Source organism: Muscardinus avellanarius (assembly GCF_963383645.1).
Source record: "Muscardinus avellanarius genome assembly, chromosome: X".
In the NCBI taxonomy this organism is placed as follows: domain Eukaryota; kingdom Metazoa; phylum Chordata; class Mammalia; order Rodentia; family Gliridae; genus Muscardinus; species Muscardinus avellanarius.
The window spans coordinates 13,294,908-13,322,768 of NC_137792.1; the positions used below are offsets into that span (position 1 = coordinate 13,294,908).

The window sequence follows — 27,861 nt, forward strand, 5'->3', positions numbered from 1 at the left end:
GTCGGCCCCAGTGCACTGGCTCCTTAATAAACTTTTACCTTTTGCTTTTGCATCAAGGAGAATAAAGTTTCTCGTGTGTTCTTGCTGTCGTCGCTTATCCCGAGGCTGATTGAGGGTCTCCCCTCGGCGGGGGTCTTTCAGTGACAGGCTCCATCCTTTCCTGAAGACCCCCACCCTTGCAGATTTTATCTCAATAAAGCCTGTTCTGCTACACAGATATCTCCTTTGATTTCCTTTCCCCTCTCTGACCCTTTAATCTTTGGTGCCCAAACCTGGGACAGGTAGCTAGGAACCATCACCAAACAAGTTCCCTCTTGCAGCCCAGTAAACAGTGGGTTAACTCTCATTCCCTGAGGGACTTTCTTGTCCTTGTTACCCTTCCCCAATCTCCACCTCCTTCCTTTCTGACCCTATCCCTTCCCTTGGCTCTGGTAGAGACCACTACTTGCAGATACTGACATCTACCACCAGGAAATCCATCGTCTCAGAGTAAGTCCATGCCATTTCCTCCCATTTTGGTTCTCTCAGTGAGTCTAGGACCCCTGTATATCTTTCCATAAGTCATAAAAATCCCCGGCTCTGAGCCGGGCATGGTGGCACATGCTTGTAATCCCAGCATTTGGGAGGCTGAGAGAGGAGGATTGGGGTTCGTGGACAGCCTCAGCTACTTAGTGAGTCTCTTTGCAACTCAGTGAGACCCTGTTTCACAAATAAAGAATAAAAACACAGGGATGGAGGTGTAGCTCAGAGGTAGAATGCCCCTGGGTATTGCAAAAAAAAAAAAAAATCCCCAGCTCTAGGTGAGAACAACCCCATAGCAACTTAGTGAGACTCTCAGGAACTTAGTGGACATGGCGAATGTTTCTGGACATGGCGAATGGTGGCAAGCTCTCCACATGGTGAGCTCATTCAGTCTATAAGCCTTTCCCCTCCCGTACTCCATTTGGGGAGGACACTCTCTCTTCACACTAAGCTTAGTGAGTCTGTACTGTTTCTGCCATATTAGAAACTTTCCCTCAGTGCCTAAGTGAAACAGGGGTGGGTAGTTGTGCAGTCAGTAGGTTTAGCTTCCTGATCTCTGCAGTTCTCTAACTGCAGCGTGGCCATGGTGGGGGGGATCCCCAAATTTCCAGTCTTTTCTTTTTTTGTGTGGTACTGGGGCTTGAACTCAAGGGTGTTCTACCTTGAAGCAACATTCACAGCCTAATTTTTTTGTTTGTTTTTAAACAGGGTCTCACTGTGTTTCTGAAGCTGTCCTTGAACCTGTGATCCATCTGTCTCGGCCACTCAAGTACTGGAATTACAGGAGTGTGCCACCATGTCTGGCTGGTTTTCCCTCCCTCCCTCCCTCCCTCCCTCCCTCCTTCCCTTCCTTCTTTCCTTTCTTTCTTTCTTGCTTTCTTTCTCCCCTTTCTTTTTTCTTTCTCTTTCTCACTCTTTCTTTTTTCCTTTTTCCCTTTTTCTTTCCTCTACTTCCTTCCTCTTTTCCCCTCAGTACTGGGGACTAAAAACCAGGGACATTCTAACTCTGAGCTACACCCTAACCTTTAAAAAATTTTTATTTTGAAACAGCTCTTGCTAGGTTTCCGAGAATGGCCCTGAACTTGTGATCCTCCTGACTCAGCCTCCCAAGTACAGGAATGATAGGCCTGAGCCACTGAGCCCAGCGCAGAGTACCATTTGAATTTTGATAGACTGGAAAGAAACAAAGTTCCTTAGCAAGTCAAGGAGACAAGAGCCAAAGAAAAAGAAGAGTAATGAGCTGAAGGGTGCATGACGGGTAGAACTAGGAAAACTGAGGGCAGCTCTTAAAGAGAATTAGACCTGGGTTGTCTTTTTCCTGAATTGTGATGCTTAGTTGCTTTGTTTATTTGTTTGTTTGTTTCGTTTTGTTACTGGAGGCTAAGCCCAGAAGCATTTAATAGCCAAAGCTACACGACCAGACCTATTTTATTTTTTTTTATACTGAAACAGAATCTAGTTGGCTAGATTATTCAGAAAGAAAGTGACCTTTGGCAGGAAGCAAGATTTAGTTCATGAAAAAAACCAAAGGAGAGATAAAATTTTTGAAAAATGCTGAAGAGGCGTAGTCAGAGCCAAGAAAAGGTAGAGGCAAATATTTTTTAAACTTATGTGATGTTTACTTATCAGTTTCTCTTTTTTTGGTATTGGAGATTGAAGTTAAGATATTCAGCTTCTGAACTACACCTCTAGCCCTTTTTAATTTTAATTTAATTTTGGTACTAAGGATCAAATCTAGGGATGTTCTACCTCTAAATAGACCCCCAACCCTATTTTATATTTTCATTTTGAAACAGGGTCCCACTGAATCGCTAAGGAGGGCCTGAGACTGGCTTTGAACCTACCATCCTCCAGCCTCAGGCTTCCAGTTACTCTGATTACAGGCTTGTGCCATCACACCTAGCTTATTTTTTACTTTTATTTAGTTTTGATACTGGGGATTGGACCCAGGGGCACTCTAACTCTGAGATATAGCCCCAACCCTATTTTATTTTATATTTGCAAAAGGGTCTCTCACTAAGTTGTTGAGTGCCTCACTAAATTGGTTGATTAGGCTGTCTTTGAACCTGTGATCTTCCTGTTTCAGCCTCCCAAGTACTGGGACAACAGATGTGTGCCATCGCACTTGGCTTATTTTTCACTTTTGAAATATGGTCTTTCTGTGTCGCTGAGGATCTCACTAAGTTGCTGAGATGGGCTTCAAAACTGCGATCCTCCTGTCAAAGCCTTCCAAATACTAGAATAATGGGTGTGTGCCCCCGTACCTGGCTAATCTGTTTCCTTCCTAAAAAGAAACTTCAGGTCTCTTATAGGCTCATATATCCACACAGGTTTAGCTTGATTTTGAAGTTAAAGGTTTTTCTCTAGTGGACAGGGATTAATTTACACATGATGGATCGAGCCAGCAGTCTCAGGTGACTTTACTGCTGTGCAAGTAGAGAGGAAAACAGTAAAGAAGTTCTTCCAAGAGTGGGTTAATTGGGATCCTTCAGATTCATTCTTCTGAGTACTTTTTGGGGGGTACTTGGGATTTATTCTGGGGGCATTCTATTCTCGAGGTCTATCCCAAACCCTTTTTAATTTTAATTTTAAGACCCTGACTCTGGGGTAAGCTCTAGCATGGTAGTGAAGTTTCTTGACATAGCTTGCCTAAGGTGTGATTTAAAGTCTGGTTAGAGCCGGGCATGGTGGCACATGCTTGTAATCCTACTACTTGGGAGGCCGAGACAGTAGAATCATAGGCTCATGGCCAGCCTCAGCTACTTAGTGAGGCCTGCAACTTAGTGAGACCCTGTTTCAAAATAAGGAATGAAATAGGGCTGGGGTATAGGTCAGAGGTAGAATGCCTCTGAGTTCAGTCCCAAGCACTAAAAAAATTGAGGGGAGAACATAAAGTTTCCCTACAAATAGCACAAAGGTGGCAAAAAGGATGGTCTTCTATCCTTTTTGGATAGAAGGATAGCAGGATAAAATGTGGAAAGAACTCCAGAACAGGAAGTTAGTAAGAAGTGGACAGGTCCTGAATTTAAAAGAAATGTAGTGTCCCACCTGCCACACCCAAGGTTGTGCTGGGTTCCATCTCCTTTGATAGTGATCTTTGATGTGCAGGCCAACTGGAGAAAGGCACCATCAGTCCAGGATTATCAAAAGGTGTGGGTCTGCCCATGGTCCCTTCAGCCCTCAGGGTAGATCTCTTCCTTCTGCAGTTTGGTTTTTGCATGTGGGATGGGATGTTCAGAGATTTCTTGCCCCTGAATATTCATTTTTCCAGTGTCCAGGATTCCTGTGGGGCAGGATCTCTTGGGTTGCTTGAGGCAGAATATCTTGGGGACAACCTGGAGTTGGTTGCTGGATTCATAAGGCAGCCAAGAGTTGGGGGTTGCCTTTTCTCTGAATCTTTTCCTCTCTCTTTATCGCCTTCCTCTACATCTTGGTCTTAGTTACAAAAGACTGAGGAGGCTGTGTGTGTGTGTGTGTGTGTGTGTGTGTGTGTGTGTGTGTGTTGTATGTGTGTAATTTACTGGGGTTTGAACTCAGAGCCATTCTACCTCTGAGCTAAGTTGCTGAGGCTGGCCGTAAATCTGTGATTCTTCTGTCTCAGACTCCTGGCATTGTAGGCATGTAATAAAATGCCCAGATCCTGAAGAGGCCATTTCATGTGGGGTGAATTTGGCCATAATTTTTTATCATACAGAAATAATGCTCTTTCACAGGAATTAGTTCTGGGGGTAGTGCATTAATAAGGGCTTTCCAAGCTTCACACAGGAACACAAATTTTACAGCGTTCGTTTATCAGGGATTTTGTACCCACAGGTAGAGGACAAGAGAGTTACAGATGTTTACTACATGGAGTGTCTGCCAGATTTAAAGCTTTAAAACAGAGCCTGTTACAGATTTTTATTGTATGACACAGACACGGAGCAGGCCTCTCTAGTTGTGGATGGTCAAGACAGAGTCTATCAGTCATGGGTGACAGGGAATCAATTGGCTCAGGTGGATACTTGTTCCCATGAGGCAGAGCTGTATCAGCCATCACCACTGTTTATCTTCCTCTTTAGGATCCCTTAAGGGGAAGTCTTCTCCTTGAGTTTCTTATAGTGAATTTAAGAGCTAATCTTTGAATAGCTGGATTATGAGTAAAGATAGCAGGGGAAAAAACCCTAATAAATAGAGGGCCAAAAATTCCCTACACAAAAAATTAAAAAATATATATATATATTGAATTAAATGTGTAAACACAGACAAATTTATTAGAAAAGCCATGAGCTCCAGCAATAAAGAACAAAATCATGCCATTCACAAGAAGATGGAAAGACCTGGAGAACACTGTTAAGTGAGATCAGCCAAGCACAGAAAGTGAAAGGACATATGTTTTCCCTAATATGACCAAACTAGGGAGTATTGGGGATACCAGAGGGATTCCAGATAATGGAGGGGAAACTTCAGCAAAGCTAGAATGGAAGGGTAGGAGAGGAAGGAGGCTGAGGTTGATTAATGGAGGAGCTACATTTGAATATATGTAAAAGTATGAATGTAGCATGCTCAACCTGGACACGCATTGTTGGGAGGTGGGGAAGGGGAATCGAGTGGGAGGGCACCAATACAGTCTGAATGTATGCCATTTTCAATATGATCCACATAAAAATTAAAAAGAAAAAAAGAAAAGCCATGAGCTCAAAAAGGCATTCCCCCCCCCAAAATGAAATGGCTATAGTTACTCTAGTAAAAGGCTACACAAATTAGATTTAGTCAGTCTAGATATATCAAAAGATCGTGGGAGCCCATGAGGCTGGGGATGGCCTATCAAAAAGACTTTCAACCATATTTTACGTACTTTAAACTTGTTTATCACAGTTGCCCACTCAGGAAGACTTTTAATTTTTTTTTTTTTTTTTTGGCGATGGGGATTGAAACCTGGAGCCTTCTACCACTGAGCTGTATCACCAGCCCCCCTTCTTTTGAAACACAGTCTCACTAAGTTGCTTGCAGATGCTGGTCTCATACCTGTCATTCCCCTGTTTCAGCAACCCAAGAACTGAAATTACAGTAAAAGAGATTTTTGTTCCCCTTCTTCTGTCTGAAAATAGTTAAGATAAAGGGCCCTAGGCTGGACATGGTGGTGTATACTTGTAATCTCAGTATTTCAGAGGCAAAGAAAAGAGGATTACTGGTACAAGGCTAGCTTTATCTACTTAACAAGACCCTGTTTCAAATTTTTAAAAATTAATACTAAGTATTGGTGGTACATACCTGGAGTCCCAGTACCTGAGAGGCTGAGATAGGAAGATTGCAGGTTGAAGATCAGCCTCAGCAACTTAGTGAGGCCCTCAGCAAATTCATAAGACCCTGTTTCAAAATAAAAAAATAAAATAGGACTAGGGCTATAGCTCAGAAATAGAATGCCCCTGGGTACCATTCCTAGTACAAAAAATAAAATACAAAAAAATTTTTAAAAATTAAAAAAGAAAAAGAAAAAGGGAGTCAGATCTCGTGGTACACACCTGTAATCCTCGTACTTGGGGAACTGAGACAGGAGGATCACAAGTTCAAAGCCAGCCTCAGCAACTTAGCAATGCTCTCAGCAACCTAGTGAGGCCCTGTTTTCATTGTGTGTGTATGTATGTGTGTTTGTGTTTATGTGTGTGTGTGTGTGTTTGTGTGTGTGCTATAAGGTATGGAACCCAGGGGCATTCTACCTCCAAGTCATACCCCAGCCCTATTTTTTTTTTTTTTTTGGTGGTGGTGGTACTCGAGGTGGAACCCAGAGGCTTTCTACCTCTGGGCTATACTCCCAGACCTATTTTTTTTAATATTTTATTTGAAAACAGGGTCTAAGTAGCCGAGAGCCTCACTAAGTAGCTGAGGCTGGCTTCGAACCTGTGTGATCCTCCTGTCTCAGCCTCCCAAGCGTGGGGATTACAAGCATGCACCACCACGCCCGGCTCCCAGCCCTATTTTTAATTCTTTATTTTGAAATAAGTTCTCACTAAATTAGAGAGCCTCACTAAGTAGCTGAGGCTGGTTGCAAACTTGAGATCTTCTTGTCTCAGTCTCCCAAGTACTGGAATTACTAGTATATGCCACCATGCCTAAGACCCTGCTTTCAAAATTAAAAAAAAATAGGGCTGGAGTGTAGCTCAGAGGGTGAGTGTCCCTGGGTTCAATCCCTAGTACTAAAAAAAATTAAAGGGTTGGGGGTGTAGCCCAGAGGTAAATGCCCCTTGGTTCAATTCTCAGTACTCAAAATAAAGTAAAACTAAGAGTCCTGGAATCTGAGAATTGGCTCTACAGAGTGTAAGGGAGCAAACAATAGGAGAAAATATCCTTAGAGGAACTTTGTCAAGCTGGGCATTGCATGCTTAGAATCCCAGTACTTGGGAGGCTGAGACAAGAGGATCGAAGGTTCTCAGCCAGCCTCATCTACTTAGTGAGGCCCTCTGCAACTCAGTGAGACTCTGTTTCCAAATAAAGAATAAAAAATAGGGCTGGGAATATAGCTTGAAGGTAGCATGCCCTTGGGTTCAATCCCCAGGAACAAGGGAGAGACCAACAAGGAGAAGACCATCAGGAGGGTGCTCTGGGACAGTGAGCCTGAGCTCCTCCCTTTTGGAGCCTGTTTCCTGGCATCGGAGAGCCAGGGGTGGGAAGCAATCACACTGTGGAAGGGGCAGTTCACTCTTCCCAGGGCCAGTGAGTCCACTACAGGCACAGGTATCTGCAGGCCACTTAACCTATGGGTGTCATCTTGGTGGGAAATAGCCTTGCAGGCCATGTTGCTGCCATGGCAGGGAGGCAGGCTGTGTCTGAGTGGCGGGGGTGCCGCTTCAAGTAGGCCCTTGCTGGGATTCCCCACCCTCACAGGCAGGCAGGCCTTTTGTTTGAGCTCACACCCTTGGACAGGATATGGTCCAAGACCCCAGGTGGTAGTGTGCTGCACCATGCTGGGGAGGGATCCAACAGGCCCAAGTTCTGGCTGGGGCACCCCACTGGCCAAAAGAAAACCCAGAGATGACGCCCCCCACACACTGTGCGGCTGCATGCAGATGTCCCTGAAGGAAATTTGCCTGGCCCTGAGGATGCTGACAGCTGTGGAGAGCTACTTGGTCCTCAGCACAACTAGGATGCTCTTCTACAACCACTGACAAATCTGATGGAGGAATCCATCAACACCTCACAAGCACCTTGGCAGAGGTTAACGCTTAAAGTGGCTGTACCCCCACTCCGCATCTCTTCCTCCCACCACGATCAGAGTTAAGGTTAGCGTTTACCTCTTATTCCTGCAAGCCGAGTTAAGGTTCTGAGTTAAAGATCCAAGCCACAGCATCAGAATGTTAGAGGGCAACAATCGCTCCTAGAAATAAGTATTATAGGACAACGGTAGCTCTCTTCCTCGTTTCTTGCTTCCTGAAAGAACGATTTCAAAAGGAAGGCACTAATAGGGGAATATAAAAGGCTTACTTAGGGAAGTAGAGGTACAGTTTAAGAGAAGACCGTGATAAAGGGGTTATAGTTCAGAGAAAGGGTCCATTTCTGGAAATGAAAAAAGGCAATGAGCGCTCCATGTAGTGAGCTTGATTCAGTCTGGAAACCCTTCCCCTCATGTGTTTGCATGGGGAAAATGGTTCCATAAAACTGGTTCACCGGGAATTTACCCTAGGGACAGAATTAGGAATGACGGGCAACCTTCCTCCCCCATCTTTTGTTGTACTAGGAATGGAACCTTTGAAGTTCTACTTCTGAGCTATCCCCCCAGCCCTCCATTTCTTTTAAATTTTGAAACAGGGTGTAAGTTGCTGAGGCTGGCCTTGAACCTGCAATCTTCCTTTCTTAGTCTCTCAAGTACTAGGATTCTAAGGGTGCTTCACCATGACTGGCTAGGCTCCATCCCCTTAAGACTTGCTCTCCCTATCTATCCTTATAACATCGGCATTTATTTCTGGATGGACGTTTTCTCTGTCTTGGTCCTTGCCAAGCCAGGATTGGGAACAGCATCTTTATCCCCAGGCCATTTCCTAAAAACCTAGCCTTCTATCCGTTGAATGCCACAATCAGCCACACTGAACACCCATGCATGGCTCTGTTCTGTTTGTTTCTCATTTGTACAAAACCAAAGTGAAAAGCTTTGCACCAAGCCCTCTTGGTGCTGAAACACCTTGACATTAATTTGTGCAAAAATAACTACAGGACTAAACCCTACTCTGATACAAAATAAGGGGGGCATGATGACCTCAGGTTAGAATACAAAAGCCTCTGAGGGAACTGGGTATTATTTTTATACAGACTCTGGCAAGCTATGAAAAATATATTATACACTCTGCAGTTTTCCCATTTAGGTGCTGCTTATGAAAGGAAATAAAACCTGCCATTACTAAGATACACATGTGATGATAGATACAGAATGTTCTTATGGGGAAAAAAAAGAAATCATGTACTTGAGTATGCTCCCTAGAGGACTGTTTATGAATAAAGGTGGCTTACACAATTATTTGAATAATGATAATTTAATGAATTTTACACTAAAAGAATGAATGACTAGCATTTTCTGCTTAGATAGGAATGTAAAATTGAACAATTTTAAAAATGGAATCCACAGGCACAGATTTTAATGGATTATTTCATGTCTTTTAAGGACATATCTATAAAAGTAATCTGATTGTGTAAAATGGAGGAAAAGAGTCTGAATTCCAAGAAATCATTCCTCTTGGACCGTGACAACTTTAAATGAAAATAGTTGCACAAAATTTCATTTTAATCATCTTCCTTTACAAAGCACAATACGTAAGACTTTTCTAGATACAACTTTAGAAAATGAAGCAAAAAATAATCTCCATAGATGCCTGGTTGAGTCCATGTTGAATGCAAAGAATTTTTTTCAAAAGTGATATATTCAAGCCTTTCAGTATCCTTGATGGGTCCATTTTGTCAAGAGTAAAGATGTGGGCAGTGGCTCATCCAGTTCCATGATGCCGAATCCCCTTGCTAGTTAGCCCAAGGGGAAGTAATAAAGCTGGATATGCCAACTTCTTTTTCTACAATCACTTCTCTTTCTTTTTATACAAAAGAAGCCTATGGCCTCTATGAGGGAAGACATTATCCCTCACATTCCCTGTTGCCAGTACCCTATGAGGGTGCCCCAACCTCTTGATTTAATTACTAATGATCCTACTCTGCATATACATTCTATAAAACTATATCATTAAGAATGTTCTTGATGAGTAAATGATTAGCTTCAAACATCAAAGAATCTATTCTTCATTCTTATATTAGGTGGTAGAAAATCTCTGGAGGCTTCAAGTTTAATGCAGAAATGCTTAGAACACTCAAGGGGTATAGGAATGTTTAACACTGACCTTAGAAACTTGGTGTTCCTGGCCCAAGTACACTGAAGCCAAGGCTGCCAAAAAGATGATATATCCAGACACGAGAGAGAAGTGTGTAGGATTCCTTCCTTCCTTCTTTCCTTTCTTCCTCCTTCCCTCTTTCTTTCTTTCCTTTCCTTTTTTTCTTTTCTTTCCTTTCTTGGGATTGAACCCAGGGGCATTCTATCTCTGAGCCACAGCCCAGCCCATTTTTATTTTTATTTTGAAATAGGGTTTCATAGCTGGGCATGGTGGCACACGCTTGTAATCCCCGCGCTTGGGAGGCAGAGACAGGAGGAGCGCGCAGGTTCGAAGCCAGCTGCGCACGCTGGCTTAGGAGACCCTGTTTCCAAATAAAAATGTAAATATAGGTCTGGGAGTGTAGCCCGGAGGTAGAAGGGCTTCCAGGAACCCCAGTACCACCAAAAAAAAAAAAAAAAGAAATAGGGTTTCATTATGTTACCATGTTCTGAGCTTGAACCTGCAATCCCTCAGTCTCAGTCTCCCAAGTATTGAAGTTACAGATGTGAGGCACCATGCCTAGTTTTCTTTCTTTACAAGACCTGTTTCTGAGACTAGCCTTGAACCTGCAACCTACTTGTCTCAGCCTCCCAAGTACTGGGATTTCAGGCATGTGCTTAACTGTGTGCCTTAACTGTGTGCCTGTCCCCCTTCCCCTGGAGAACCAGAGCACTAGGGCTCTGTAAGTACTGGACGGAATGTAATTACTTCAAACAGAAAGGCTAAGTATGCAGTCAAGTGCAAGGCAGGGGAAGGGAGAGAGAGAGAGACAAAGGAAGAGGCAATTATTCATGATACTTTTGGGGGTATTAGGGATTGAATCCAGGGGTATTCTACCCTCAAGCTACACTCCCAGTCCTTTTTATTTTTATTTTTATTTTTGTGGTTCTGGGGATGGAACCCAGGGGCCTTCTACCTCCAGGCTACACTCCCAGACCTATTTTATATTTTTTATTTGGAAACAGGGTCTCTTAAGCCAGTGGAGGCTGGCTTCGAATCTGCGCGATCCTCCTGTCTCAGCCTCCCAAGCATGGGGATTACAAGCGTGCGCCACCACGCCTGGTACCTTTTTATTCTTTGAAACAGGGTTTAACAAGACCTGTTTCTGAGACTAGCCTTGAACCTGCAACCTTCTTGTCTCAGCCTTCCAAGTACTGGGATTTCAGGCATGTGCTACTGTACCTGGCTTATTTGTTATACTCTCACTTACAAATAATATGGGGTGATTTGGGGCATCATTCATTCAGTGTTATCAATTTTCTTTCTTTCTTTCTTCCTTCCTTTCTTTCTCTTTCTTTCTTTCTTCTTTCTTTCTTTCTTTCTTTTTTTCTCTCTCTTTCATTCTCTCTCTCTTTCTTCTTTCTTTCACTGGGGAATGGGTATCACTAAGTTGCAGAGAGCCTCCCGAAATTGCTGAGGCTGGTTGTGAACCTGCAATTTTTCTGTCTCAGCCTCCCAAGCACTGGGATTGCACGCATGCACTACCATGCCAGGCTCAATTCTCATTCTTTGTGGCTGTGCAAATAGATTAATAGTTAGTGGTTTCACTATAACACTCAGGAAATACACAAAGCAGCTGTTTAGAAACTCCTCAAACATCTTTGGGGACCATACCTTTCACCATCACCCCCTATACAATCTTGTGATACAGTGTGCTATGCATTTTCAGCTAAGGATAAGAAAACAGTCACATAGTCTAAGGCTGAGCTGTTCATGTACTACAAACATCAGTCTCCTTGGGGAGGAAAAAGAAATTCCATAAATGCAAGATCCAGTGGCTACATTGCCACAAGACCCTCCTCCCGTTCTCTTAGTCTTGAGGAAGGGGTTACAAGTGAGCGAGGCAAGAGACCTTATGTGAATAGTTTCAATGAAAACACACACACAGATAACCCAGTGCAGGAAATAATACAACTTTTCCCCCCTGGTTTTCATTTGCATTTTACTTTTATTTATTTTTGCTTTAATAATGCATATTCTGTTCACGCAAAAGGTGCAAAGGACAGGAAGCAGGGGTTTAACTTGGCTGATGAAAAAAAAAATCAAGCAAGGTTGACATTTCTAGTTTCATGAACAATCTCAAAGTAGGAGAAACTGAAAAGTCACAGCTGGTACCACAGAGCACGCCCAACTTCTCAGCTGTCTCCTCTTCAGACCTTTGGCTAGGGTGAGAGAAGCTGCGAAGACAGTGGCCTCTAGTGGACTTGGAGAAGTGGCCGATTTGTTTTTTTCTTTTCTTTTTTCTTCTTTTTTTTTTTAATCATGGTAGCTGCATCACAGAGGCTCCAATCAAGAGGGTGGTAAAAAGAAGGCACAGATCATTGCAAATACCAGATTTTCTCTTTTCTCTTTTTGTAAATATACCATCATATACAAGCTAAAATTTCTCTTAGGGTGTTGGGGTCTGCTGGCAGGGGCAGGGGTGGGTTGGGCCTAAAATTGCATATGTAATAGAATCTTCAATAGGAACACAAAGCGAGGAGGCAGCTTTCCGCCTGAAGCAAAAGAACAGGAGGCTCGCTTCTGACTAGGTGTAGTACAAACACTCGGGGCATCTGTGACAAAACACGATTAAAAAATCATAAAATTATAAAGCTTGTAAACGAATAATCTGAAATTACATTTTATTAATGGAAAATATCATCAAAATAGTACCACTATGGACTAAACTGCCTGAGTTTTCGTTTTGCGTGAGATCTCAAGGTAGAAAAGCCTCTAGCACAATTTGCTCTAAGTCACAACCAGTGCCAGACCCAGGACTACACCATGGGGAGGAGTCTCCTCTTGGATGGAATTTGCGTTGTGCTATTAAGACTTTTGTGCTAATCTTTCACACAGGGACATGGTGAGGCAAACCTTAATCTTTTGGCACAAGATTATTTTGGCTGGGGCAGAAAATTTGAGTCTTGGACTCAGGATGAATAATGCGACATCTCAGTTATCAAGTATTCATTTTGATTGAAGAGCTTTCTTTATGTCATTCACTTCCATCTACAAAGGAGAAAAAAAATAGAACCAAACAAAAGCATAGTGGATTGGCTGTGTTCGTAGATAATCAATTTGGTCAGTGGAAAGAAAGTTATCAACCTAACAATTTTAAAGGTGAAATGACATCTGAATAAAGACTCAACAACAATGGGAGAAGTGACATAAACCTAAAGAAAAGGCACAATACATGAGGACATGGTGGACTTTCTATTTCTCAGGCTACTAGGCTCCAAGGTTTGTCAAAAGGATAATTATTTTGGTTTTAGTGAACTCTTAGAGTGTCAGAAGGCAGCTGTGAGTAGCCCAAAGGGGTGTGTGTCAGCAACCTGAAAGTGATGGCAAGTGATGGTACTTTTCCTTCTTTCCTTTTTTTGTGGTATTAAGAGATTGAACTCAGGGGCATTCTACCTTTGAACTATGCCAACTGCACTTTTTATTTTGAAACAGGGTTTTGCTATTTTGCTTAGAGTCTTGCTAAGTTGCTGAGGTTGGTCTCGAACCTGTAATCCTCCTGTCTCAGTCTCCTACGTACTGGGATTATAGGCATGTACCATCACACCTGGCACCTTTCCTTTCTTTGGGGGGCAATTGGTCCCAATCACCATCAAGGGAACCAACTGGATGAAAGTTGTCTTGATCATTTGTAATCCCCACAAGCTCTCTACCATTTGGTAATGTCAGAGTTGGATCAGGACTTACAGGGGGAGAGAGTGAATGCCCTGGCAGGACTGACATGACCATCAGGGATGGAATGGTTTGAATGTCCCCTTAGCCTTCACAGAAACAAGGTAGCAATGTTGGAAGCAGGGCTTGTTTGTAATCTCATTGGTAAGTCCAGGCAGTAATAAATTTACTGGGTGGTAACCTAGGCAGATAGGGTGTGGCTGGAGAAGGTAGGTCTCTAGGGATGTGGCCTTGGGGACTATATATGGTTCCTGATTCCCTTGCTTGCTCTCGGCTTCTAGCGTTCATGATGTGAGAAGCAATGCCTTTGTACTTTGCTCCTTCTCTTTCCTGCTGCCATGCCCTGAGCTTCAGATCCTGGCCTCACAGGGATTCAACTGTGAGAGTTCAAAAAAACTGTCAGCAAATAAGTCTTCCTTCCTCTAAATTTCATGGTCATGTCTTTTGGATTACAGCATTGAGAATGTTTACTGAGACAAGGGAGGAGTAAAGAGATGAAGAGGAAGCATTGAGTGTAAACAGTTGTGATTCCTGGAGTCCCGGTGACCACATGACTGAAGCCAGCTGGCAACTGGGCCTCTCCACAGCACCATGTCTTCTGGAAGCTACTATAATGAGACTCTCAGAAACTGGGGAGAACTTTTCACAAAGGAAATATTAAAATAGATTCCACATTAGAAACCTAACAGGGAGGTGTGTTTACATATCTTCCCTTTCCCTAAGTCTTTTGGGAGCCCAAAGTCTATACAATTTTAAGATGTTTATCACATGAAGTATATCAAAGGCTGCAGAAAAGTAACAATCATTGATTTTCTCTCTCTCTCTCTCTCTCTCTCTCTCTCTCTCTCTCTCTCTCTCTCTGTATGTTACTGGGGATTGAACCCAGGGGTATTCTACATCTGAGCTATACTCCAGGCCTATTTTATTTTTTTTATTTTGAAACAGGGTCTCACTAAGTTGTGGAAGGCCTCACTAAATTGCTGAGACTAGCTATGAACCTGTCATCCTCCTGTTTTAGCCCCCCAAATACTAGGATTATAGGTGTGCACCATCACACCTAGCTATAATAATTTATTTTCCAAATAAAGCCTCAACTCTGCCTCTGCCCCCAACTAAGCCCAGGCTTCATGGGCAACAGAACCATGAGGGACCCACCTGCAACCGAAGCCGGATTTTCTTCTCTTCGTCCAATTCTGACAGTAACTGCTTAATCTCTCGTCTGAAAAGCAGATGATAATGGAATTAAACAAAATCCCAGACTTTCCCAATAAGAGAAAAGAAACCTCTGATTCTCACTACATAATCCATCAGAATGTTATTAATGTATTTATTCTGCAGTACTGAGATCGAACGCGTGGTGCTCTATCTCAGCGCTACATCTCCAGCCACTTCTGGCTAATTCTTCACAAGCTTCACAGCACATGTGGTCCTTACACTCAGAGGCAAGCTCAGGCCATTTCAGACATGGAGGTAGTTCCCAGATACCTCTTAGAGGATGCAAGAGGCTAAAGCCCTAGATGCAGGAAAGTCTGACTGAATGATGGTCCTGTTCAAAGGCTGAGAATCAGTGCTATGGGGGTCCTGGAACTAGAGGGTCACTGTCTAGGCAAGGGACATATATTGCCTGGACATGGTTTGAGTACCTAAACGTGTAACATCCAGAGCCAGATAAATTCTGGGGACTTTACGGAATTAGGAACAGTCTGGCTGCTCCCTTAAGATCCTCTCAGGTACTATACTGCCAGTTTTACATATATAACTGATAACATCATTTAAAAATTTTTCAACCTAGTTTGCAGAAATGTACATGGAGAGTGGTGTTAGAGCTAAGTAGTGGTGTATGCCTGTAATCCACTTGGGAAGCTGAAACAGGAAGATTGCAAGTTTGAGGCCAACATGTGGCAAACGTAGCAAAACACTGTCTCAAAATAAAAAAATTAAAAGGTCTGGGGGTCTAGCTCAAAATGTAATGTTTGGTTTTAAAGATTTTTTTACACTGCCATAATACATTATAGCCCCCCAATTCAGGCCAGTTGCTTCATCTTGCAGCTAATTGAAGAAGTCATAATTTTTCTGATGCCAGAGGAAAAGCTGGCAGTTAGGACTATTATTATTATTATTTGTTTAGGTACAGGAGGCTAAATCCAGGGGCATTCTACATCCAAGCTATACATCTAGCCCTATTTTATTGTTTTTATTTTGAAACAGGGTCTTACTCAGTTGCTGAGGTGGCCTCAAACCTGTGATCCTCCAGTCTCAGCCTCCCAAACACTGAGATTACAGGTGTGCTGTCACCATGCCCAGTTGCCATTGGGCTTATTTGTAAACTAGTATGCATCCTTCTATAGGTTGGATCTTTAATGTTCTACAAAGGCCCATGTGCTAAAGGCTCAATTACCAGCCCCTGGTGCTACTGGAAGGTGGTAGAACCTTTAGTAGGTGGGGTCTAGTAGAAGGAATTAGGTCACTGGGGGTGTGCCCTTGAAGGAGATATTGAGAACCCTGGCCCATTCCTGTCTCTATTTGCTTCATGGCTGCTACAAACTGAGCAGTTCCCTCTACCACCTGTTCCCTGCCATGATGTACTTCCTCATCACAGGCCCAAAGGCCACAGGGCAAAACCACCACAGGATGGAACTTCTTAAATTATGAGCCCAAATAAACCTTTCCTCCTTCAAAATTGATTTTCTCAGGTATTTTGTCACAGTGATGGAAAACTGATTAACACAAAACTACCGTACTTTATAGAAGATTTCAAGAATTTTCTTTGTTTTTGGTGCCAGGTATTGAACTCAGGGGCATTCTACCTCTGAGCTCTACCCCAAGCCTTTTTTTATTTTTTCTTTTGAAACAGGATCTTGCTAGGTTGTTGAGAGTCTCACTAAGTTGCTGAGGCTGGTCTCAAACCTGCAATCCTCCTGTCTCAGCCTCCCAAGTACTAGGATTACAGGCATGCACCACCAAACCCTGCTCAAGAATTTTCATTTTTGCAGACTTTTGAGAGGCTAAGTCCTTGTAATGGATTCATCCCTGCGCACCCTGTGGCCGGCCTGTACCCTTTCTGTTCACAGTAGGATGAGCATAAAAGCTCACAACACAACTAAAGTATCAAATACATCTCTCAGGGTCCACACCTATTCCATAACTGCTGCCACTGATTGTGGGGATGCTTTCAGATCCAGGCCCTGGCCCAGCAGAGAGTGACCTGGCAGGTGTGCACAGAGGGTCCCCAAGCACTCACTTCTGCTGGTCCTTCATGGCCTCAATGATGCTCCTCAGCTCACGGACCTGCGTCCTGAGCTCCTCCACAGCCGCCTGGCTGCTAGCCACAAGCTCCATCTTTGGTTTTCCTTCTGTGCCGAAGAGAGACGGCGAGTTGGCTCTATGTCCAGCTGTTCCCAAAGAGGATGACAGTGGGGAGGATGCCACAGAGGAGAGAGAGGCTGGCCCGCCGCCTGCTGCCATGGTCCCTGGCTTGGGCGGCAGGGATGCCTTGTTGTCAGACACCTGTGATAAGGGAAGGCGGAGAGGCTTCAGAGCCAGGAGTTCGTGTGCTGTGCCTCCCTGTCGTGGTGAGGCAGACCCTCCTTCCACTTCCTTGACCCCACTCTCCACACACTCTACTCAGTCCATCCACGAGCTAAGGGCTGATTTGGCACATGCATGGCCTCCACCAAAGATATACCTGTATGTTGTTTTTTATATTGGGGAATTGAGCCTAGGGGCATTCTACCTTCAAGCTACACCCAAGCCTTTTATTTATTTATGACACTGGGGATTAAACCCAGGGACATACCATCTTCTATCTCCATTTTATACCCCCAGCCCTTGTCTCAGCCTCCCAAGTACGGGAATCACAGGTGTGTGCTTCCACGCCTGGCTGCCTGTATGTGCTTTAGATTTGGTGTTCTTTTTGGATATATATTTTCTGACTGAGTTTATATACACATAGAGATGCCCAACTGCTTGTCAGGCACCACAAACTCTGAAGCGAGCAAGACGTTGTCCCAGCTCAGGATCCAGTGGGGTGCAGACAGACAGACAAACCAATACGCTGCAGATGAGCAGGACAACTGCACAAGAAGGAAGAAGCACAGAGAGCCCCAGAAACATATCAAAGGGGCGACCATCTTAGGCAGAAGGCAGCAGGGAGGGACAGCTGACAGGCGCCATCTTGGAGGGGACCACAGGAATGGAGAGTGGTTGGAGAAATAAGTTGTAGGGGAAGAGAAGGCCCTTGGCAAAGGCTCAGAGACCAGAGATTGAGAAGCATGCCTGGAAGGTCAGAGGGAACAGGTGAGCTGAGGAAAGAGAAGGGCTGGTTGAAAGGGTAATAGCAATCAGGAGCCCTGTTAAGGATCACTCTGGCTGCAGAAGGGCCTCTGGGGGTAACTGTGGCATTAGAGGGACCTGCTGGGTCATTCTTACACAACAGAGACTAGGAACAGTGAGGGTCTTTCCTACAGAGTGGCTAAGAGGTTAAAGAGAAGACAACTGTGAGAGACACAGTCAAGTCAGCCAAAGGTAACAAGTTGTGCCAGGTATTGTTCTTGGTGCTGGGTGGGGCATGGGTGAATCTGATGGAGTTCTTGTCCTCATGGAGACGTCACCCTGTAGCCAGGGAGGTAAGGTCCTGCTCAGGCTCTTAGGAGGAAAGAGGAAGCCAGGGGCATGGAGTAGGTGGGGAGGGGAGAACCTGGCATTAAGTTACATCTTTCATGGGAGGAAGAGGACACATACTGAATGTTAGGATCCCGAGTGAGGGACAGCTGAAGGGTTATGGCTAGTGGGCAGGGCCAGAGGCAAAAAGAGTGAGTTATTGACAGCCATGGAGCTAGATAAGACAGAATGGGAATGGTGGGGTCTGGGGAATGTGCAAGTTGAAGAGGCATGCAGAGAAGTGATCGAGAGCCCTTAACTCGAACTGGTAAGGAGTAAGAGAGGGGTGAAGCAAGACCAGTAGAGGGATCTGGGTCATGAAAGCCTCCTGAAGAAATTTCCAGAAGGAAACAATGGTTTGATAAGTGGGCCAAAGGGGCTGAGAGAAAAGCAGGAAAGCCCACTTAATGGTGCAAAGAAGACAGAAACCCAATGGCAGCAGGTGGGCATCTGGATGGGAGGTGAGGGGTATGGCTGGCAAGTTGAGAACTTTGTCTAGAAACTTCACTGAGAAAAAGGGGAGAGAGTGCAAACTCATGCAGAAGCCTCGGGAAGAGACAGGATCAAGGAAGGGTTCTATTGGTTTTCAGAGAGGGATAAGACCCTGAGCTGCACAATATGCTGGGGGAGGGGGATCAGCTGGAGCTGGAAGAGTCAAGTGGGAGAAGGCCCGATGGAGAAGTGTCCTAAGGAAGCCGGGCAGGCACAGGCCATGGGAAAGCTCTGAATAGGAGAGTAGAAGAGCCCCTGGAAGGTCCAGGGAGGAGACACCAGCAAGAGAGTATGTTGGCAGGCACATGGAGGGGAAGCAAAGTAGTGGGCTGGGGCATTGGGAGGTGAGGGGGGAGAGGGAAGCTTGGTACCGCAGCTATGGGATTCTCTCCAGCAGCAGGCGCCCAGCCGGCCACCCCAAGGCAGGTGCCAAGATGGGGCTTGGCTGGCATGGCAGCAAGGAGGGAGAATCAGGATTCAGGCTGTGCTAGAGGCAGAGACTGGGCAGAGCGAGCCAAAAGCAGATGGGCCATCATACCCAGCCTCCCTGCTCGCCTTTTCTCTGCCAAGTTACCATTGAGGAAAAGCACTCTCTGCTGCCAGGGACAGCGATCTGCCAGCCTGTGCTTTGTTGTTAGTAGGAGGTATAGTACGAGGAAAGAAGAGTCGACATTTACAGAGTATTGATCACATGCCGGACTTCAGCTCTACAATTTAAAGTTGGTAAATCCTCACCAGGCCTTTTTTTTTTTTTTTTTTTTTTTTGGTATTGAGGATTGAACCCAGGGATATTCTACCTCTTAGATACATCCCCAGTCCTGTTTTATTTTTCATTCTTAAAACAGGGTCTCACTAAGTTGCAGAGGTCCTCATTCAATTGCTGAGGCTAGCCTTGAACCTGAGATCCTCCGGTCTCAGCCTCTTGAGTACTGAGATTACAGACTTGCACCGCCACGCTGGCTTCAATTCTGTAATTTATGCAGGGATTGAGCAAGTGGCACAAGCACTTTACTAAGCAGGAAGTTCCCTGTTTGAGAACTAGTTGAGCAATTCCCTAAGTCTCACAGCTAATCATGGGCAGACTGGGATTCGATCCCTATGCTATCGCCTGACGCTAACTGGCTGCCTGAGTCTAAACATTTGTGCTGTTCTATTCTTTGCTTTGCTGAGCCCCACTCTCTGGAATCATGCCCTTTCCATTTCCAATTTTGCACCCTTCTGTACCTCTCACAACACAACAATGCCATAACACTGACTAACTTCAGATACCTGAATCAGCGCTTCTTTTGGCTTTTCCTACATGACTGGTTGGTTCTCTTGGCCCCTTCCAGGTAACAATTACTTTTCTAATCCCTCAGAGAGCCTAGGTAACCATGTTCCCTGTCAAATGAGTTCAAGTGGGAATTCTAGAAGCAATAAAAAACACAACCGGACAATTCCAGGGAAGTGAAATAGGCTAATGGAAAAAGTTGTGCAAATCACAAATATGAAAAGCCATTGTTTACCAGTAGATGTCACTATAGAGACACCCTAGGGATGTCGGAGAAAAGGAAACCTTAGGTATACCTATGCTCACCAAAATAAAGAAAGAAAAAGAAAGGGACAGAGAGAAAGAGAGAAACAACCCCAAACAAAAACCAATCTAAATGAAATTTCAGCGGGGTACAGCTGCGCATGCCTGTAATCCCAGTACTTGGAAGGCTGAGATAGGAGGATCACAGGTTTGAGGTCAAATTCAATAACTCAGTGAGACGCTCAGCAACTTAGCACGACCCTGTTTCAAAAATAAAACAGTCAAAAGGTCTGGGGTTGTAGCTCAGAGGTAGAATGTTCTGGGTTTAATCTCCAGTACCAAAAAAAAAGCAAAAACCAACCAAATAAATAAATAATCCAGCTTTAGTAAATGGAATCCTTTATGAAGAAAAAATGCTTTGGTTTTGTGGATAATTAAAATTGATCTGTTTTTATAGGGTTCTGTTTTGCTTACAGTATCAGATTTTTTTAAAAAAGTCTGTATGTGTACATTCTTAAATCTATGAGAAGTAAAATCCAAAATCTTTGATTTCTTTGTGCTAATTCCAGCTTCAAAAGACCACAGCTTCTGCTTTTAGGCAGAAAGACATTGCTATTATTTCTGAGAAAATAATCCCAATTGACTGAGTTTTCTTAGGAGAGAATGAAAACTTAAAATCTTGGTTCTAAGCTGCATTCAGTAGCTAAACAATATCTTTTTTTGTGTAGCACTGAGGGTAGAACCTGGGGCCCTGCACGTGCTAGCCAAGTTGAGCTATGTCTCCCCCCTTAAGATGGGGTTTCACTATATTGCCCAGGTCTCCAACTCTGAGGCTCAAGTGACCTTCTGACCATAGCCTCTCAAGGTGCTGGGACTCCAGGCATGTACCACCTTGCAGCAGTCTTTGTTTTCTTACAAACAAGTAACTTAAAATAGCTCTACCATTCCCTGAGCATGCAACGAAATTACTATACTTTAGACTATAACTTTACTCCAGAACATAAATCCAAATCAGATTTTCTTTAACAGACCATATTATGATCTTCCAATTATAATTTTTCCAGCTTTAAACATAAAAGACAAGATCTGTGAGAAGAAGGCATGGCACTTTTTTTTTTCTTGGTGCCAGGGATTGAAACCAGGGTTACAATTCAACCTCTGAGTTATAACCCAGCCCCATTTTATTTTTTATTTTGAAACATTCAACCTTTGAGTTACAACCCAGCCCTATTCTATTTTTTATCTTGAAACGCGGTCTCACAAAGTTGCTAAGGGTCTTGCTAAGTTGATGAGGCTGGCTCCGTAACTGCAACACTCCTGTCTCAGCCTCCCAGCTAATGGGATTACAGGTATGCACCTCCATGTCGGGCAGGCATGATATATAATATTTACTGTAGACGCTGTAGATACCGTAAGACTTTTAAAGTTGTTTTATTGTGGTTGTGGTGTGTGAGGGCATCTGTGCATATGTCTGTGAGATTCAAAAATAGGATCCAACCACTAGAAGGAACATGGAAATTAACTAAATTTATATCTCATGGATTCTGTCCAGTTTTTGACACTCTGAAACACAGCTTAGGGATTTGGGTGACTACGGTAATCGCTGTCACTAATGAATGACAGACACCTGTACTGTTTATACTTGTTTGGTTTACAACCCATGGTTAGTACATGCATGGAAGGGCGGGGACATCACGCCCTGGCTGGTCACTCACTTGGGATATGGTAACAGTCTTTGAAGTCTTCTTTGACACGTCTACTCCTCTGTGCGCAAGCGAAATGTGTTCCTCTTTATCTTCTTCGGGACTTGGGGAGTCAAAGATATCGGGGCTTGAAAGGGAGGACTGGATAAAGCCAAAAGAAAACGCTTTTGTCAGAGTCAGACCTCGGCTGAAGCAGCCTTCGTTAAAATGATGCGGTATGTTTCTCAAAGCCCTTGATGCTTCTGTTTTGCCTGTCTTTCCACTAAAACCCCGTGAGGCAGAGAGTGTGCTATTATCTGTGGCCTAGAGACAGTTACATGGCAGATGACTGGGGTCAAGAAGCAAGGTTTCCTAAACCAGAGATCTCTGTCCTGGTGCCTGTCAATCACTTCATCCATGCCAGCAGCTGTCATCCATCCTTTCCTGTTCCCTCTCTTTCTGCAAACATTTGCCCAGCACTGAGCTGGGTACTGCAGACTTAATGGTGACGTGCCAACATGGTCCGCACACTCACAGGGCTGGCAGTGTCCTGGGGAAGAACACACAGTGCCTTAGAGAGCCATAAAGAAGTTTCCTCTCATCTTCCTTTTCTCTATTCCCTCCTGATCTTTTCCCTTGACTCTTTTTCACACTCACTAAATCAGCTGTACAACAAAGTGTCCTAAAGAACCTGTCTGAGTGAAGACCACTTCTAGAGGCAAGGGACCACTAGGCCCCTGGTCCAGTGATGAGCCTTCATCAGCCCGAGAGCACTGCCCAGCCCAACCCACTGGTGTAGCAAGCTCTCTCCCTGGGAACCTGTGGCTAAGTCTCTGCTCTCATTATGGTTGCCAATTTATGTGCATTTTGGAGTCTGTATTTGCTAAAGTATAAATGCAGCGTCGTTAGACAAAATGTGGGACGACATTCCTGCCCTTTCTACTCCACTGTGAAGACTATTCTGAATATCAAGAAGCTAGATGAATGGGGATCAATTTGAATAAAAATCACTCCTGAGCTGGACCTGCTTATTTAATTTTACTTTATTTATTTATTCATTTACTTATTTATTTGGCAGAGGGGAATTCTACCTCTAAATGATACCCCCAGCCCCTTTTAATCTTTTTTTTTTAATTTTGAAGTAGGTTCTCACTAAATTGCTGAGGCTTGCAAAAACCTGTGATCCTCCTGTCTCAGCCTCCCAAGTACTGGGGTTACAGGCATGTGCCACCACACCCAACAAGAATATCCCTATTTTATTATTTATATTATTTACATTATTTATTTATTTATTGGTGGTACTGGGGCTCCTGGAAGCACTTCTACACTCCCAGACCTATTTTACATTTTGTAAAAATTGGAAACTGGGTCTCTTAAGCCAGCGCAGCTGGCTTCAATGCTGCGTGATTCTCCTGTCTCTGCCTCCCAAGCGTGGGGATTACAAGCCTGCGCCATCACGCCCGGCTTTATTCTATTTTATTTTAGTTTTGAGGGTCTGGGGATGGAAGCCAGGGGCATTCGACCTCTGAGCTACACCCCCCGCCCTATTTTTTTTATTTTTTATTTTGAAACCGGGTCTCACTGAGTTGCAGAGGGCCTCACTACATAGTTGAGGCTGTCTGCGAACTGTGATTCTCTGGTCTCAGCCTCCCGAATGCTGGGATTATAAGCGTGCGCCACTACGCCCAATTATATCCCTATTTTAGAGTAAAGCAAATATATAGTTCCCCAAAGAATCTATTTTTAATAAAGAATCTTCCAGAAATATCCTTGGGTGAGTTTATATTCATACTTCCCTCTGTCTTCTAACCCTGTGGTAGAAAAATTGTCCTCTTTATAATTACCATTTCAATTCACTATGGAAAACCATATTTATACATATTTTCTTCTGTTTACTTGCTAAGGCAGAAACTAATATATTTTAGGAATTTATTTTGGTGTTAAGAATTGAACCCAGAGGCATTCTCCCTCCAACTTACACCCTCAGTCCTTTTTATTTTGAAACAGGGTCTAAGTTGCAAAGAGCCTCATTAACTTGCTGAGGCTGGTCTTGAATCTTCAATCCTCCTTTCTCAGCCTCCCAGGTTTATAAGGATTATAAACATGCACCATCATGCTCAGCTCTTTTACAGAATTTTTAAGCAAAGATTTTGCTTTAATAGGTCTTATTTGCTAATCATCATTTAAATCTGAAAATCCAATTACCTAAAATAATACCCCTCCCATCAAGCTTTCTTATTAATCTACACTTAACTGCTTAACCACCTGCAATGCCCAAATCCTTTCATTTTGAGATTTTATTCAAAAAGCATATTTCTTCCTATACAATCTATGTTGCTTGAGTTGCCAGGCAAAGCTTACTCTTCAAATCCTATACACATAAACAAAGAGCTTCAATTAGGACGAGTGGGCCCAGGCTGTGGAATTATGACTAGTGCATTTCCTCAATCATTCCCGCAGTGGTGTTTTACAAATATGTTCTTGCCTACTAATTCAATTTTGCTATGAAAAACTCATAGGTGCTAACTGCAAGAAGAATAAATAGGAACTTAACGTCCACACCCAAGTGGGGATGGATGGGGATGCAGGAAGAGAGTACGATCATTCTACTTCATCAAAGGACAATGTGTCCTGCTGCCATAAGTCTGCAAATGAAAGAACTCCCAATAAAATGCCGAGTTTTAAGTCATGAGCTTCCTGCTGGCCGTGACCTGTACTCCTCATTCCCAGCTGTATCCTGGGGACCTGGCACAGTGCTGAATGAGCAAATGAACGGTCGTGTAGTCAAAAAGTGGGGTGAAGATGAGATGCCTTTACTTGGTTCCCCCAATACATACAAACTCCCAGACATGAGCTGCATAGAGCAAGCAGGGGATGCTAATTTGAACCTCTGTATTTAATGCTGGAAGCCATGAGGCTCTCTAGACCTTGAAAACAAAAATGGTGGAGGATTTGTAGAGAAGACAGAAGAGGGAGGATCTCGAACTCAAAATGTAGAGATGCTAAGAAGCAATGATACAGATTGTGTGTAGATGTGCATGTCGGGGTGGGGTGCGGAGAGGGAGAGAGGAAGAAGGCCACAGAATTCTACAGAAGAGTGAAAAAGGAAGCCGCATTTTCAAGTCTTTCTCTCAAAAAAGGTGTCAACCAAAAGTTAGATTTGTTTCATACAAAGAGGAAATACAGGACAATTCAAACCACACATCCCGGTCCAGCAGATATGAGAGAAGAGGCTCAAACGAAGTGGCGTTCTTTTTCTTCTACATGATGATAACTTACGTGGGATTAGTCATGAGGTGAGAAGAGGAAGCAGCCTGGGAAACCTGGAAAAGGTTAATTCTTTGGTGTATCTGGGTGGATGTTATAAGGCCTTAGAGCTTCAAGGACAAAGCAACAGATAGACAGATGAACTAGACAGACTAGATAGATGGATGGATGACCAGTAGATAGAACAAGTGAACACACGAACGAGCGCACATACATGCACAAACATGCTACTTGTGGAAGGTAAATTTAACCTTTGTGGAGAGAGGAAATTCACAACTTATGGCAAAAGACAGCATGCATCTCCTTTTGACCTACTTTTAGCAAGTTTGTACATAAGTGAATAATTTTGGAGTGGCATCGTGATTTTTCTACAGTGACCCTTGGGTGTCATTTATAGAAGAACTGGAAACAACATAAAGGTCCACTAATAATACACTGACTAGGATAAACTCAAATACTCATGCAGTCGAAGAGAAGGCCGTAAATTTGTCATTCTGGGGAGGAAGGTATACAATATAAGAGGGTAAGCAACTTCCAAAATAATGAGTACTATATCACTTCAGGTTTGAAGAATTAATTTTGTATATATAAACAAATTTAAAAGCTAAGGAAATAAAAAGGCTAATAGCTCTTTGTACTGGGCATAGGATTATAGGGAAATTACTTTCCTTATGAGTTGCACCATTTAAATTTGGTACAATAAATATGTAATACATTTGGAATAAGAAATTATACAAATTGACCCAAACAAAAAACTTCTATGGGTTGGCACATGTGTTCTGATTGGTGTTTTCTACATGAGTGTCTGCCTTGAAGGTTTAAAAATAATCACATGAAGGCCAGCATGGGGTTTCACAGAAGGGCACAGATGATGGAGTCTGTGAAGATAAAGGCCAGTCCCTAAAGTTGTATAGTGGCAGATTTTTATTTAGCAAAGCTTTGTCTCATTTATAGACTAAACTAGTCCCATTCTCCCTCTCCTCCTCCTCCTCCTCCTCTTCTTCTTCTTCTTCTTCTTCTTTTTTGGAGTACTGGGGATGGAACCCAGGGGCATTCTACCACTGAGCTACACTCCAGCCTTTTATATATATAGTTTTGTTTTGAAACATGGTCTCACTAAGTTACTAAGGCTGGTCTCGAACCTGTGATCTTCCTGTCTCAGCCTCCCCAGTAACTGGGATTACAGGCTTTTGCCACCATATCCAGCTGCCTTTTCTATCAATTTCATTTCAGGTTCACACAAGAATGCATCTAGAAAGAGAGAGGAGGAAGGTGGGAAGAGGGGGTGGTGTCTTGCTGGTAGAAACAAAGAACAAATCGAAAGAAACATGAATGGATTCAAGAAGACTCTGAAATCACATTTAGCTGGCAGTGTATCTTGTGGCCTCTCTCTCTTGCGGTGTCTTGGACGGGCCACTCGCAGAAGAGTCCTGGGCTTAGATCTCCAGTGCTTCCTGCTTTTCAGCTGCAGAGAAGCAAGGAGACTTGACGAGGTGACACTTACAGATGTGAGTGATTGAGACGGAGGCCGCCTCCCCGTAGCTTTTGGTCTGCTTGTGGTTGGGTGACTGAGTTTCTCAGTAGATGATACCACGGAGTCAAAACCTTCTAAGTCTAAAACAAAAATAAAATGGATTTTTATGGGGAAACACAGGAAGGTGAAAAGGTTTGCACACCCAGTCACAGAAACCTCTTTTTCTCAATAATCAACCTTTTCATCCAGATTATACTTCATCTTTTATAAAGGCCATTTATATCCATTGATCATTTAATAAAGGTGATTTCAAGTGAATGAAGCGATTAGTTCCTTTTCAGTTCAACAAGCTAGCGAACGTGATCGCTCTTTTTCCCTTCAATAGCTACATCTGTAATTATTTTGGTGGTAATGGGGATTGGACTCAGGGATTTTATCTCCTCTGAGCTATACCCCCAGGGCTATTTTTATTTTTAATTTTGAAACAGGGTCTCACTAAGTTGTGGAGAGCCTCACTAGGTTGCTGAGGCTATCTTCGAACCTGCGATCCTCCTGTTTTAGCTTTGCAAGTGCTGGGATTACAGATGTGTGCCATCATGCTGGCTCTGTTATGGCATTTAAAAGAGTCTTAGCCGGGCACAGTGACACACACCTGTAATCCCAGGACTTGAAAAGCCGAGACAGGAAAATCATAGCTTCCAGGCCAGAGAGCACTAACTTAGTGAGACCCTGTTTCAAAATAAAAAATAAAATAGAACTGGGAGGGGTATGAGTCAGTGATAGAATGCTCCTGGGTTCAATCACTGGCACCACACACACAAAGGCGAATAAAGTTGAATTATTAAAATAGCTCAAACAATGTTTTAGTAATATATAATGGTATTACTACCCTTTTTCCTAATATATACAGGAGGGAGGAAGGGTAGAGAGGTGGTATGTGGAGGAAAGTATACCAAGAGCTGTGTGTGTGTACATTTGTATCACACCGAACCTCACTGTGATGTATAATTGTAGTGTACTAATAAAAATATAAAAACTATACCCCAAATAATGGCGAGGGCACCACACACAACCATCTCGCTGATGGTTATAATAAGTGGCCTGGTTGTGTGACAGCTTAATTCTGTTAATGAACAGGCAGGTATTATCCGCAAACCATTTCCTCTAGTAGACTATGCAAAACCAAGCACACATTGCTGG

General features: G+C 43.5%; 1 protein-coding gene across 6 annotated transcripts in view; it reads right to left on the bottom strand.

Moving 5' to 3' along the window:
* Positions 1–12,851: 12,851 nt before the first annotated feature.
* The window catches only part of SH3KBP1 (SH3 domain containing kinase binding protein 1), a gene marked incomplete at its 3' end in the record, with an annotated part of 239,082 nt that continues 224,072 nt past the window's right edge, over positions 12,852–27,861 (bottom strand). For 3 of the 6 annotated variants that reach the window (XM_080719048.1, XM_080719047.1, XM_080719046.1), the window contains 5 exons: positions 26,692–26,801; positions 21,954–22,082; positions 16,816–17,081; positions 14,730–14,793; positions 12,852–12,893 (listed from right to left, as the gene is read on the bottom strand). In XM_080719048.1, the coding sequence (XP_080575174.1) occupies positions 12,852–12,893; positions 14,730–14,793; positions 16,816–17,081; positions 21,954–22,082; positions 26,692–26,801 (611 nt within the window). The remainder of the gene's footprint in view (positions 12,894–14,729; positions 14,794–16,815; positions 17,082–21,953; positions 22,083–26,691; positions 26,802–27,861) is intronic. The other 3 variants (XM_080719051.1, XM_080719050.1, XM_080719049.1) reach the window with 1 other exon arrangement.